We start from the raw sequence: 16,033 nt of genomic DNA on the forward strand, positions 1-16,033 counted from the left end.
TGTGTGTGTGTGTGTGTGTGTGTGTGTGTGTGTGTGTGTGTGTGTGTGTCCTTGTGTCCTTGTGTCCTTGTGAGAAGACACTGTGACATTGTTTTTTTTTTGGCTGACTTGGGCTGAACCTCACAGAGCATCTTTAGACCATAATACGCCCCTAATAGAAGGCGCATCATCAGTATCACCAACCTGTGCGCCACTTCATTACGAATTGCGGTCACGCGCCTGTTTGTCCTGATTTCAGATAGGAGAGCTTTCGCGCAAACAAACATTTGATCGTATGGGGTTATGAACGCGATATAGTCATACTTAATTCTATCAGGTATATCCTCTTCGTATGTACAACCGGTCAATTAGACTGGGATGTCTGCACTGCCTGTCATTGCCTGTCTAGCTCTTAGACCGAGCGCAGCTCCCAGTCGTGACGCTAACGCATGATTTCAAAGAGATGTCAGGGATTTTTGACGATACATTTCAGGAATTATGTGCAATCACTCTTGCGAAATATATGACGGTAACATCTTTTTTTGACGATTAGACCTGATAAAATCACGATCTGTTGTTCGGACCTTTACATTTCCACATTTGCTATTAGGCGATGCTCGACCAAGACCAATGAGATCCGTGGTGCGGCTGCAGTAACGGTAGTTGTGCATAGCGTTGCGTTGGACTATGTCCTCTCGAATGCGTTAATGGTAAACATGTCCAATTGATCCTTAATGCAGCGGCGTGAGAATCCTAATTCTGGGTTTTGGGCACCAGCGGATGCTGCGCCGAAGAATGGGATACTACGACCCAACGTCGGGTAAAGATTTACTCGGCAATAGATCTCTTTGTTTTATATTCATTTGCGCATTTGGACTGGTTACACTTTTACAACAGATTCTTTATGGCAAAACCTACATTAAAAGGTAAGCGCTGTGGAAATATATGTTTAATTTCTATACATTTACTGTCTATATATATATATATATATATATATATATATATATATATATATATATATATATATATATATATATATATATATATATAATTAAGATGATCAGATGTGATATATATTATAGGCTAATTAAGATTCATGTTCATATTGCATAACAGTGCATGCAATGATATAGGGAAATGGGCCTAGGTTATATCACAGCAGCCACATCAAATGGATCTTACTATCATCATTGGTGTTATGGAATTATTATCATTCTGTATAAATGTGGGAGTAGTCTGGATGTATTGTTGTACAGCCTATAGGCTGCTGCATGGGGAAAACCAGCATAATGGCTGAAAAGAACAATAGCAGTAGACATCCATTTTTAAGTGGCATATGAACTATTCTCATGAGATTTATTTTTGATATTTTTATGAAAATGATGCATCACATTCATGCCATACACAGTGCTCGAGCTGTTTATGGTAGTGTATTTCCTTTATTTTTGTTATATCTTTATTTGTTTTTCAGTTTCAGCCTTATCGACTGGTCATACATCTTACACAAGGCTTGGATATCTGCTGATATCACTGTGTCTAAAACTATTCAAATCTATCGATGCAGGTTATTCATGGATATTTTGCACTCAATATAGATCATTTGAGTATTTTAATGCCACACGGCCTATTATCAAAATAGATAGTTATTTACTGTCCTGTGTTACTGCGGAATAACGCATTCCTAATATGTTTCATAACACCTCTGCTACAGCAGCCATACAGTTTCTCTACTAATAGGGAATCTTAATCAATATTTTTTTATAATGAAACCTATTTTGGAAATAACACAATGATAAATGCTATAGGAATATTTATTGGAAGGCATTGACCTCTGCATTATCATGTTCTGGGATGTTTTTGATTGTGAGCTGAGCAGATGCTGAGAAGCTGAGATGTTTCATCTTTACATGCAAAAAAAAAAAAAAAAGAGAAAAGATATGCCCCTCCCCACCCCAGAGATTTTAGACAGCACATTATGGCTTTGCCTCACAGCAAACATACATGTGCTGCATTCTAACTGCTCCCAACGCCCCCTCACCTGCCCCTGCCCCCCCCCCATCCCCCCCGTCCAGGCTAGTCTGATGACATCCTGAGGATTCATGGCATCCTGACCCTATGGCTGAGATGGTATGAATCCAGCCCCCCAGCAGCACCTCTGCCTGCCCCCACTCCTAGCACCTTGACTGGGAGAGAGGGGAATGGGCTACACAACAGAACCAGTGGGCAACGGCAGCCATTTTGCTACACTGTGTCTGCACACACCTCAGTGTGAGACGAGAGAGAAAGAGAGAGCGAAGGGGGGTGGGGGGCGAGGGAGAGAGAGAGAGAGTAATTGTGTGTGTGAGAGAGAGAGAGTGACAGTGTGTGTCTTGGAAATGATGTCATTGTGAGATATTCCCCCTCCCCATGCAGAAACCATGACAACAAGCTTAGTCGGTGGGTTCAGCCCTGGTTCAGCCCCTCTCGGCACACACTGGGGTTTCTTCCCCAGCCAAACAAGGGACTCATACTCTCTGGCCCCAGAGGAACCCAGAGGACCTCAGAGCACCATCTCTGCAAATGAACAGATTCTTGGGGACTGGAAAAGACAGCATGCTAGTGCTCCGATATTAAGCCACCTGATACAACTGAGGGGACAGCGGCTCGACCATTTTAAACGGTTTCATTTCACAGATTTTGTTTTACCCTCAGTGACTTGGGTACTCAGTCTTCTCATGATACTATCGTCTTTGACATCAGAGTGGTGATACACCTGAAAGGTCAAGATTAAGTAGGTCTTTCAAGACTGGCAAAAGTGGGGTACGCCTGTTTAAGACGTGTGCTTTGGAGTGGAGTAATGCCATGGGCATTCTGTCACTCAATAAATCTCCCAATGAATCTCCATAGAGTGTATCATATAGCACAGCCTCGCTGCTCTGACATTAACAAACACCCCTCAAAGCTGTTTGCTGTGGTGGCAGATATGAAGGCTGTGAAATCACAAGACAGAAAGGAGAAGACTGAATAATACACAGTGACCCACTTTATGGGGGGAGGCACATTATCTTCTCTCATCTTCACTTGACTCTGAGAGGGCCTAAAAATACCCAGAGCAGGGTAGAAGTGGCACCATGGACTCTTTGGGGAAGTTAAAGACTGAGTCAGAGACAAATTGTACAGGACAGAGACATAGTAGAGAAATCCAGCCGGTTTCATAAATTTTTTATCAAATCTTGGTCTTTGGTAATTGGCTTGTTAAAACCGTACAGAGCCACATATACCACATCTATTTTCTTTTTAATTTGTTACAGTGTCTGGTTCAGCATGCATACTCTCCAGAGAAGAACAGATCTGAGGAGGACTTTAACAAATGTCTTCATGAATAATGTACCTTGGCACAGTGATAGTTCAATCTCTTCATTGAGTAAGCACTTAAGAAACCCTCACCAGTTAAAATAATGTTGGGCAGAGATTAATGGCCATCTAAGCAGTATGTAGTATTCCTGCTCTACTCTCACAACCCCTACTCCGCCCTTGCCTGTTTTCATGCCTTCTATGGTTGGGCCAGTCTGACTCACAGAGCATTTAGAGTGCAGCGTGTCCTGTAGCTCAGTCCTTGTTGTGCCTGTTTAACTTATCCGATAGGATGATATTTGGAATTGTGTTTGGAAAGTCGTGTCTCTGCCCGATATGTTATTATTAAAAATGTATGCAATAAATGGACACTACAGACAGATGTATTGATCAACTCGCAGTGAAGCAAAAGCTCTTTTAAGAGTTTGAAAGCAACGTCAATAGAGTGCTGTGTGATATCAGTGATATCGTATTTGTATGATATGATCGGTCAAATTATGTTTTATCTAGTAGGAAAGGAGGTTCCCTTGCACAGAGGCATCATTTTTATATAACTGCAGGTGCACAGCCACTGTGGATTCGGAGGACTAAACTCCATGTCCGGTTTTAGCACGCTCTGTCATTGAGATTTCTAAGTGGCTCTCAGAGCAGCCAAATGGGCCAGCAGTATTGACATGGAGCTCAAAGTAGTGTTGCTTTTATCACATAATGTGGTTAGCTACAGGATTTACGTGCACGATAATTTGAGAGTACAACACTTACATTTTTCTGCCCACAAGAACAGAATCCTAGAAGGTTATTGGCACAATGGCATGACTGCTGAACAATTGCCTACAATGCTGTTTCTTAGTGAATAATCATCATGCTCTTAAACAACACAGATGCTATATAGTTATATAATAATCAAACATGCACCTACACCACAATTATGATGATATACATAACTACATGAATTAAAACGGGTTCCAATATTTGGATTTACCTTATTCTTTCAATCCACCCATGTTACTCAGGGAGTTGGACTATGCCTCATCCAGTGGGGTGCAGAGGCCGAGCCATAGGGGGTTTAGGTGCTATGCACCTCTGAAAGGTGGCCTCTATGTAGCTGTTCTCTGTAAATCGTTAAGTATTCATTCAGTTTCTCTGCTCCTACTAGATTTCCTGTCAATAACAAGTCGATTTCTAATTTATGGAATGAGTGTTAGTTTTTTCCATAATGTGCATGAGCATACAGTAACAAGCTCTTCTACTAAAATATATTTGACAGCGCTGCAATATTGTCTATATGACAGAATTGGTGAATGATTACTAACCCCAAGTCTGACGATCAGTTTCATAAGGCTAAATGAAGAGTCATACACATTGCTGTGAGATGGCTGATAATGTGTGTCTGCATTGCACAGCCTTCTTGGTGTGAGGACTGAGTGCCAACAAACGCCAGATGGCACAATCTAAATTCACTTTGATATTCAGCTTGTAAACTCAGCATGTCCCCCTTTGGTGAATAATCACTGTAGCTGTTTTTGATTTAATCAGTGGTCCAAAGCTCAATGTCTCATCATTCTTTGGTTCAGTTTAGGACTTGATATGCAAAGGACACACATGTAATGTACATTAATGCCTCCTGTTCTGTTAACCCCTGTCTCCTTCTGATTTCATATTATCACTTTTTGGTGATTGGATGTATTTTTACCTAATTACAAATGTACTGGATACTGTAGAGTGATATTGTCTCTCTCACACTCCAGACAGTTAGTCGTTTTATCACCACAAGATACACTTCCACCATGGTGTCATTATCTACAGCTCATTCTAACCATGTTTGATTTGGTTTGATTTAGTATACTAAAGCCAAATGCTGATCCCTCTAATGATGAAACCCTAACCCTAACCCTGTGTGTGTGTGTGTGTGTGTGTGTGTGTGTGTGTGTGTGTGTGTGTGTGTGTGTGTGAGAGTGTGTGTGTGAGAGTGTGTGTGTGTGTGTGTGTGTGTGTGTTTGACTGTTAGCTCAGCTAATTAAAGCACAATAAATCCCAAATAAACTGATTCATTTTCTTACTAGTGCGCAACAGTTTAGCCGACTCAAAGGAGACGAGACAGGAAATTGGACCGGTCCTGTTAATTTCTCGGATGATGGATCTCTGAAGCCTGCCAGAAATGGGAAGAAAAGGTACATTTCCAACGTGAATGACTGACTGTACAACACCCCTGAGAGAAAGAGAGAGATAGAGATAGAGAACATGATATGTTAGTCCTTCCTGCTGATGGCCCAGCCCAACCGCATGTGTGGACTGGGCCTCAGATGCCTCCACCAGTATTCTCAACTGCTGTACAAGAATAGACGGATTCAGAAACAACACATATTTTGACTTTTCTTGTTTGGAATTTCTGAAGATCGTAGTTCAGACATAAGATGTTAGCAGGGGTGATGATGTCACAGGACCAAGTCACACATTTAACTCTAACTTACCTGTCTGCATGTTGACAGATGTTTCCGTCAGAATTTTCAGCCTGATTCACAGAGCTCCCTAATAGCCACACCTTGCCTAGCCGATATTAAGAAGAAAAAAAAACCCTCTCAAAGGTAGGCCAGTCTGAAGGCATTTTAAGTACTTTTACAGAAACCAAAGAATGCCTCTTTCTTTTTCATTGGTCTGAAAGGGATAACCTCTCATATTTTCAGTGGTGGTTGCACTGCAGATTTGCTCTTGCATGTTGTCTGATCCCTCCCACCCTGACCCTTAAACCCTGACCCCTGACCCCATCCCCTGAGAAGCTGGTTGGACCACCGTTCTCCTGTTGATGTACTGGCTTCTCCTTGTACCTCTGTGTCCCATCTAGCACCCATCTCCAAACGCCTCGTCCTCAACCTGTGTGTCATGTGTTCTGCACAGATATGTGTGTTCGTCATATACATAGTGAACACTTCTCTCTGCTCCCCTATCTTCTCTTCTCACATCTGCATTGTCTCTCTGCGACCTAGATTACCTTTTCTTTGTTTTCTTCTCTAAAGAAGACAGACATATGGCACATTTCCCAGCAGGTCTCAGGTCTCAGTGCCCTGAGGCCCTACAGGCAGTGTGTGTGGGTGTGTATACTAACACACTGGTTAGCTATCAGGCCCTCCTCCATGGATGGCAGAAAGCCAACGTGGCATGAATTATCTAAGATGACATTCAGCCTTACCCCCTGTGTTCTCTTTTAGGCTACAGCCTATAGTAAGGTTTCATCGTCATAGCTCAACGCTAAAGAAGCTACAGATCAGCTCAGACATAAACATGTTTACAATTATTAAGGACACATGTCTGCTCCAGCCCTCTTCTTGACAACAACTCAATCAAAAATTACACTGTCATCAGGTAGATGTAGACAACCAGTTTCATTGTTCCTTCTTTATTTGATTTTGTCACAGCATCTTGTCTTTTCAATGCATTTCTCTGTCATGCTGCTCATTCTGTCCTTTTTCTGTTTTTCTGTAACCTCATTTTACTTCTTCCACACACACGATATATTCATCAAAACAATCATGTTTCCACCCTGACACTTCACTCCATCCTATCTCACTAAGTGAGGTCTAACACTTGCTCTACAAACCCAGTCAACTGTCATCCACTGGCATTGCACACACTGTGATGGCAACCATTTTGGCTTCAAACCCACAGTCACTCTCCCTGCCCTAGTGCCTCCAGTAGACCGAATATATAGCACAATTTGCCGTCTGCTCTAAATGGTGCCACAAATAGACAGAAGCATATTTAGCACAGATACATTTCTTTCAACCATCCCAATATAGTGAAATATTTATTACTCATGTTTCAAATCATGATTACATAATACAAGATGTATTTTTAGCAAGCTTCTACATGTACCCTTCCATTTGGTGCAACCTCTTCCTTCCTGGCACCCCTGAGGCCAAGTTTGTTCGTCGTCTCTGCTGTCATCTTCAGTAGATCGATGTCCAGCTTAGGCACCAGAGAGAGCAGCCTCCTCCAAAGATGGTGTATGGATCAATATCATTATCCATTACAAACCCATTTAAATAAGATCTGACCCCCACGTGGCTCTCTGCCCAGCCTAATAGAGAGGCACCAATTTTGGCTAGAGAGCAAGATTTCAGGGCTGGTGCTTTTTTAGACATCACACTAAAAAGGCAAAACAATATGTAAAATATTAGGAAAAATATCCTTATATCTTCAGTACCATGCTAAAATGTTGACCATGTCTTCCCATTTTTCTCCACAGAAGTCATTATGTTTGTGTCAAATGTCACATAGTCACAACCACCATACCAAACAGATAATTTGTGTGTTTTTGATTTGTGTCGTCATTTCTGTATAATGTTTATTTACTGGGTTATTTTCCTTGTCTGGAACCTCTATAAGAAGATTTCCAAGCCCCTCAAGCATGTAAAGGTTGTATCTGTCCAATCAGGAATTCACTGGAGGTTGGTGGAGGCAGAAATCGGAGGACGTGCTCATTGTAATGCATGGAACGGAATGAGACCATTCCTCATTCCATTTCATGCATTACAATGACCCCATCCTCGGATTTCTGCCACCACCAGCCTCCCCTGGATTTCACAATATGCCATATTATTATCAAGTTTAATAAGATGTGATCTAATCAAATGGTTTGAATCTGACAGTGAGAATGACGACTGTAGGTAAATGATGATTATATGTACAACATGCATGTGCATGCATGTATGTATGTATGTATGTATGTATGTATGTATGTGTGCATGTCATACCAAATAGATGACAATATACAAATGTAAAGGGGCAACAGATTTTCATGTTATCTATACAGTACCTGTATCTACAGTATACATGCAAAGAGATCTGTAGATAAGGAAAATATGTTATAGTTATTCCACACGAGGACCTGATGGATTACGTTTGCTGCCAGCAGGACATCGTTATCCCCAGCTCATGTTCACCTTAGACATCATACAGCACTGCTGTGCAGTCCTCTCTATGGAGCACATGCCACCCAACACACACCTTATCCAAGATAAAGGTTGTGCAGTTTAGGGGCTTTTGCCATAAAATTTCTCTTCACAAGGGTTTTTTGACCCTCTCTCTCTCTTACGATGTATTCACACTATTTCTGTTAAAATTCCGATTTTCTTTTGGTTTGTCAGAGAATGTCAGTGTTAATTGTTGTTCTGAATAATAAAAACAATTCAGTGTACACTAAAAAATACTGAAAACAAAGAAAAGAGGACAACATTTCAATGATGTGTATTAAAGCTACAGTAAGCTTAATGTATGAGTACATAGAGAAGTGTATCACATTGTTTTATGTTAAATGATGATAGCTGACGGCAGAAAGTGTCCAGGACACACACTGTGGATCCCCCTACCCCCCATCACTCTGTGACGTAGGAATGAAATCACTCCTGTCATTATCATCTCACAACAATGTCTTTACATGTAAGAAAATGTAAGATTGATATTTTGGTATTTTTTCTAAGATACAGACAGTTAAGAGTGCCTCACAGATTGAAAATCTTTCCCCTACCCAATGTTGTGTTGTGTCCCAACCCTGTTTATTGTTGTTTGATGGGTGTGTAGAGTAGTGCAGCGTGAGGCTGACTGTGACTATCTCTCCAGGTATCTGGGCTCTTACGATGGATCCTATGACTTCAACTCCACTGCATGTAAAGAGCTCAGGCAGGAGATTATGGATGTCAAAGTCCTGACCATGTGAGTGATCAACTGCCACATCCATAATACATGTACAACGCTACACAATACTGTAGATACATTAGATGATTGTGTATTACTGTCCCTCAAACTACCATACATTAGTTACACCATACCTCTTACAGACACAGACCCACAATAGTGTTATACATTTATACATTGGATACAGCAGACTCATCAAGGAGACATACTGTACCCAGAAAACTTTAGAATAGTGTCCATTAGTGTTAACGTGGTCTAGTTACCATGACGCTATGGACTGTGTTCCTGGGGGTGTTAGTCCTCATTATCGTCCATGGTTATGGGTCTGGCTTAGGGGGCAGAGTGCCAGGCAGTGAGGCAGCTCTCTGACAGTGACAGCAGTGCAGTGGCTCTCATTACATGCACCCCTGCGTCCCGGAGCACATCACATTCTCCAATCATCAGAGGGGGAATGTCAGGTCAAGGGGAGCTATTTAGAGACCTTCTATTTTCGAGTCATCGTCGCCATCTTCTCTCCTCAAGACAAGCGAGTGCCTTGACGCGAGGCTAAATCCAGTACCACCATAAAGTCTCCTGTTACACCGCAGAGCAGTGATGGTCGTGCTATCTATCCCGTGGAGCGCTGTTATCTCCGTGACAACTCTTTTAAACCTCAGTCGTCTTCTACCTTTTTATGTTGTATGCAGTTTCTGTGCCTCTTTGCGAGACTACTCCTTTCTTTCTAGGGCTTATACATAAGCGTCAGGGGAGGCTAGCGGAGGTAGAAATCGGAGGACGGGCTCATTGTAATGCAAGGAACAGAATAAGGAATAGTATCTGTTTGATACCGTTCCTTATTCCCTTCAATGCATTACAATGAGCCCGTCCTTCGATTTCTGCCTCCATTGCTAAGCATGCACTGTCTGTCCTATCTTCTCTCACATGGGGTTTCTCTGCCCCGGCAGGGTGAAGACCGGCGAGCTGTTTGCGAGATGGAGGAATCTGCAAGTGTGCAAGTGGGAGCCGAATAAGGTGGAGACCAACAACTTCAAGTGAGCAAAATCAACCCTCTCGTCCATCACAACGAGCGTGTCTCAGGATGAACCAGCTCTGACAAACACACTGTATCAACCCCATTCAGTCTTTTATGTCTTGCAGCCCTAAGCTCTATTGTGCCTCTGACCAGGGACACACTGGGACAACAAAAGGAATTCTCCCGCTGCTCCAGATTTGCCAGTCCGCTACTGCTTCTGACACACCTTACATCTCTATTCTCTCTGTCTGTATGATAAGACACCGTTGATACTTCAATAAGTATCTATGCTGGGGCGCTGAGTGGCGCTTAGTGGCTTACCACGTAATCGCAAGGTTCCTGGTTCGATTCCGACCCTCGACCTATCTTGCATGTCATCCCTCCTCTCTCTCCCATCCTTCCTGTCAATCTCTACTGTCTCTATCCCAATAAAGCAGAAATGCCCTAAAAACATTTTTTTTTTTTTTTTTTTTTTTTTAAAGTATCTATGCCATAGCGCTGTTTTTATTGTAACTCCTCCGTCCAATAGGATGTCTCTATCGCGGTGCTGTAATGCGCCTTCCTTCCTGTTCACCACTAAGAGGAACACCCCGGCAGGCACCAGGCTGAGGTATGAGGTGGACACCAGTGGGATCCTGCCCATCAGCACAGAGGTCTTCAAGATGTTTCCCGATGTGAGTGCGCCTCCTCATGCTCATGCAGAGGACTGATTGTACTATCGTACTGTACTGTATATCCACGGTAGATCCTGTATGTTGCCTCCAAACCTTAACTCTACAACCCCTCTCTACTGTAATTTAATCCCTGGTTATACTATCATATTTCTGTCTGACTCTGGTTCTTTTGCATTCAAAGGATATGCCATACTCCAAATCTCAGTACAAGAAATGTGCAGTTATTGGAAATGGAGGGATCATCAAGAACAGCAAATGTGGAAAGGAAATTGACTCAGCCGATTTTGTGTTTAGGTATACAGCATTTGATACCGCTTGGGTTGTCTTATTTCTGTCTATTAACATCAAAAGGCAAGATGTTGAATCAGATTTGCTATGCTCAGGTCTCGAGTCTGCATTTAACATTGACCAAAATGTGCTTTCCTCAAAGATGCAACATACCACCCATCTCTCACAAGTACTCGGCTGACGTTGGCTCAAAGACGGATCTGGTGACCATTAATCCAAGTATCATAACTGAGAGGTACTGTACTGAGGCTGGTTCATACTGTATATAGAAACCACTAAATGTCAAAACAAAGTAATCAATTGTAATTCATATTGGATTATTGCACGCACACGCACACGCACGCACGCACGCACACACACACACACACACACACACAGTGATATGAATGTGCTCATACCTCTCCTCCACTGAACCACAGGTTCCAGAAGCTGGAGAAGTGGCGGCGGCCATTCTATGAGGTCCTGCAGAACTATGAGAACTCCTCTGTGGTTCTGCCTGCGTTCTACAACACGCGCAACACAGATGTCTCCTTCCGGGTCAAGTACATGTTGGATGACTTTGACTCCCAGCGAGGGGTGTTCTTCTTCCACCCTCAGTACCTGCTGAATGTGCAGCGCTTCTGGTCAGTGCAAGGTATCCGGGCCAAGCGCCTCAGCAGTGGCCTGATGCTTGTCACTGCCGCCATGGAACTGTGTGAGGAGGTTCACCTCTACGGCTTTTGGGGCTTCCCCATGAACCCCATGGGCATCTTCATCACCCACCATTACTACGACAACGTCAAGCCCCGCCCCGGCTTCCACGCCATGCCCCATGAGATTTTTAACTTCCTGCACATGCACACGCGTGGGATTGTCCACGTGCACACCGGAAGCTGCAGTTGATCACGCACCTGGCAACGCCCCGACCTGCAATGCATAGTGGGAGGTTACCAATTATCATGTTTTTTTTGTTTTTATTTTGCATATTTTAATTTAAAGATACTGTACAGTGGTATTTCTTTGCTGTTGAGGACTGAGGAGAGATGGCCATTTGAGCGTACACATCGGTGCTCAGCTCCTTTATACATTGAAGGTTGCTTGCTTTAACACCAATTATAATTTCTTTACTTGTGATGTGTTTCCTAACTTGCTTAATAAGCAACTGAAATGACCGTTGGTATCTTTAATTCTATAACTGTAGATTGCTTGTTTTTATGTGCAGTGGTCCTCCTAGTGATGTCGTTTCTGTGAAAATGTAGTGGTTCAGTGGTACTGCTGTACAGAGGTGTTGATTTCTACTCAACGTTGCACAAGTATTTACACTGGAAAAGGGCCACTCTGTGTGTCCCTCACCTCCTCCTGTACATTCTCTTTGACACTTCCTGTGTGACCATCATCCCCTCTGTGCTCTCTTTCTCAGACACTCTGTGGGTGTGGCAGCTTTTAATGTTTGTGTAAAAAAATCTTGAACATATTGATGTTGAGCTAATCCAAAAGAAAATGTTAAAAGATCAATGATTTAACCTTCAGTTGTCCAACTTCATTAACCTGTTTTATGAGTAAATATTTTAAAACACTGTTATCATACCTTAAATGGCCTTTTTCATAGGTCCACTTTCCTCCGTATAACCAAGCACTGGAAGATTTGCTCAAATATATCTGGTGCAAAATGGGGGGAGTGTTTTTATGGCTTGCTGTTTTGGACAAAGGCCAGATGAATATTTTATAATGACCACCATAGCAAATCTCTGACCTCTAGATCAGACAGACATAGTCATGCATCATAGGGCACTGTTGAGCAATCCGGTTTCCCGCTGTCATTCATGTCTTAAACCATGCTGCCTTATGAGAACAAATCCTCTCTCAGATATGCAATTCACCACTGCATTGCTTATCTAATGGACGTCAGTGTCAAACTCTTGTTCCGGCCGTCTTCTGAGTCGCTAGAGCCTCCTCCGGTATCAGACAGGAATCAATTTGCAGTTCACTTCTGCTGTTTAAATTACTGATGTTCGATCTACTGTAAGATATAATTCCATTGTCATACTCATGTGACGCTGTGCATGATTCTACAGTACTCTATACTTTGCTTTGTGTGTGCCTGCAATGATCACTGAGATATGTTTACACTTATCAGCTTCTGCTAAAGCTCACAGTGCATTTGGAGAGATGAACTTCGTCACAAAAGTCTGAATGGATTTTAGAAGTGAATTGAATAATGGATGCACTTTTCATAAATGATGAAAAGGAATTATTGTTTCCCCTTTTTGAGATGGTAAGATTTGTCAATATTACTGCATCGTGTCATCTCCCCTTTGAAATGTAAAAGTTCAGTTTATACCCCTGAAGGCATTGTGCATTTGAGCCTTGGAATGCTGTATGTTCTATGACTATTTATTGTATGTAATTGTGGTGGAGTTCAGGAATTTTTCAAAACAACTGGGGCCATTCTTCTGTTCAAAACGGGCCATTCTTCTGATCTTGCTCTGCAATGGATTGAATTTCTGTGATATCACAAATTCCCTCAGATACACACATCAGACAATAAATAGTATGTGTAAGATACAATGCACATGAGAATTAACTAAAATATTTTCAGTTTGAATCACAAAATGTCTGGCATCATTTTATAGAAATTTAAATTAAAAATGAATGGACTTTGAAGAGGGGCTGGACTGAAAATGAATGATTGGAATTCCCACCTACATTCTGGGTCATTCTTTGTGTTTGTAAATAAACTAATTTGGATTTTCTGTCATGTCTTGCTCATTTATGTGTGTCTTACAGTTATAGTTATATACAAGTAGATAAGGGGTTTATTCAGGGAAGGCTGTACCCATGACAAATCATTGAAATCAAATTGTTTCAATTCATCACCATAGATGTACCTACTTACCTTACCTACCTACCTACTCAAATTCTTTTAATTTAATCGATTTTAAATTGAGTCTATAACACAACAAAATGTGGAAAAAGTGAAGGGGTCTGAATACTTTCCGAAGGCACTGTATACATGTAGCCCAACAAATCACTACATACTGTAGGCACCATATTAATGTTGCAAACAAGGGGCATTCAGGGGCACTGCAGAGAATAAAATACCATACTTGGAAAATCTCTCAAAGCAATACAGTTGCATCAAATGAAAAGTGATCAACAGTTATGATCATTTGTGGATCCGGTTGGTTGGATCTGTTATTGATAGAGATAACATTAATATGGTATAACCCGTCCCCTCTTAAATCCCTTCCTGTAACACCCTTTCCACTACTGACCGCCTTGTGTATAGATAAACTGGTATCAGGTAGCAGCAATAAGGCTTTACAGTATATGGAATGATTCGGCTCATGCCCAGGTGGAGATACAGTGCTCTCCATAAGTATGGGAAAGAGGAAGCATTTTGTCTTCTTTTAGCTCTATACTCCAACAGTTTGGATTTGAAATCAAACAATTACCATGATGTTAAAGTAGAGATTCTCAGCTTTAATTCTACGTTTTCTTTTTCCAAATTGGTTTCACCATTTAGAAATTACATTTTGAAATTACATTAATGAAACCCTTTTTATACATAGTCCCCCTATTTCAGGACACCAAACGTATTGGAAAATTGGCTTGACAGGTGTTTCTGGTTAGTCAGGTGTGTTCCGTCACATCATTTGTGCAGGCATAAGAGAGCTGTCAATGTCTAGTATTGATTCTAGGCTTTGCATTTGCCTTTGGAGTCTGCTCTTGGTGTCTGTCAACATGCCGACCAAAGAAGTCAATGAAGGAAGCCATTATGAGGATGAAAATATCAGAAAAATCTGAAACATAGCCAAAACTTTGTACAGAAACATCTTGTCTGCTCAAGCACAAGCAAATGCCTTCATTGGATGGTGTGTCATCATACAGTAGACAATGACCCCAAACATACTGCCATAGTAACAAGGGAGTTTTCCAGGGCCAACAAACAGCAAGTTCTTGACTGGTCAAGTCAGTCTTTAGTTTTAAATCCAATTCAACATGCATTTAGTTTCCTGTTGATACGATTTTAGGCAAAAAGACCTCAGAACAAAACAACTGAAGATGGGTGCCCTACAGGCCTGGCAGAGTATTACCAGAGAATATACCCAGCATCTGGTGGGGTCAATGCATTGCAGACTTCAAACAGTGATTGCATGCAAAGGATTGTCAACAAAATACTAAACATGAGTACTTTATTTGGACATTATATGATTTTTTCCAATACTTTTGGACCCCTAAAATAGTATGTTTAAAAAATGTTGTACTTTCTAAATGGTGAACACAATCTGAAACAGAACCCCATCAAATTCAATCTCAGAATCTCTACTTTGACCTCATAGTAAGTGTTTGATTTCAAATCCAAACTGTAGGAGTATAGAGCTAAACACAAACATTGTCAATGTGAATTAAACATTTGTCTGTGTAATTGTCGGTCTTCCTCCAAGCACAGAACAATTGAGTGACACATTAAGGCGCCATGATAGATGTGGTGCTCTACCAGTACACAATTTTACCAAAATGTTATTAGATCAACACAGAATGTTAGTGGATGTGAAGTACTGAAATTCTAGTAGTCGTCACTAAGCGTACGAAAATCACAAAATCACAATGTACAATATAGGCTTTTTAGATCTCTGAGAGCTTTTCTTTGGTTGCTGTATTGTAATTTCTGCAGACCAGCAGATGTCACTATACGCACATTTTTCAAGGCTTCCAGGCTTATGATCTTTTTATCGTCACAATTTGGATGGAAGCCCAAAAGCTTCAGAAAACCTCGTTTGCCCAGTACCCATGCATCACGAAAAAAATACACACATTTAAGCACACATTTAAAGGGGCAATCTGGGATAGGTACATCCATTTTGGGACTTTTACATCAATAATATATCCATTTATTTTGAATAATATAACTTTGAAATGTCTCATGAGCTTAGTTCAGCTGTCTTACCCCATCAGAATTCTAAATATAAGCTTGTTTTACTCCATTGTTTGTAAACAATGTAATTGTAAGCAAACAGTGTACAGGCCTACTATAGCTTCAAAACATGGTTAAAACTATCACTATGATTAATTA

General features: G+C 41.4%; 1 protein-coding gene across 3 annotated transcripts; it reads left to right on the forward strand.

Annotated features, from left to right (window-relative positions):
* Nucleotides 1–759: 759 nt before the first annotated feature.
* Nucleotides 760–11,874, forward strand: st8sia5 (ST8 alpha-N-acetyl-neuraminide alpha-2,8-sialyltransferase 5; the record flags this gene model as incomplete). Of its 3 annotated transcripts, XM_083670452.1 has the most annotated exons (8): nucleotides 760–905; nucleotides 5,376–5,483; nucleotides 8,929–9,021; nucleotides 9,948–10,034; nucleotides 10,545–10,689; nucleotides 10,871–10,983; nucleotides 11,120–11,212; nucleotides 11,397–11,874. In XM_083670452.1, 8 exons carry the CDS (start codon nucleotides 760–762, stop codon nucleotides 11,857–11,859), a joined length of 1,248 nt encoding a protein of 415 aa, XP_083526578.1. In that variant the 3' UTR covers nucleotides 11,860–11,874. The 3 variants fall into 3 exon arrangements, with proteins under 3 accessions (XP_083526578.1, XP_083526579.1, XP_083526580.1); XM_083670453.1 differs by lacking the exon at nucleotides 5,376–5,483; XM_083670454.1 differs by lacking the exons at nucleotides 5,376–5,483; nucleotides 8,929–9,021.
* Nucleotides 11,875–16,033: the final 4,159 nt, after the last annotated feature.

The sequence above is a fragment of the Argentina silus genome (genome assembly GCF_951799395.1).
Source record: "Argentina silus genome assembly, chromosome: 5".
Classification (NCBI taxonomy): domain Eukaryota; kingdom Metazoa; phylum Chordata; class Actinopteri; order Argentiniformes; family Argentinidae; genus Argentina; species Argentina silus.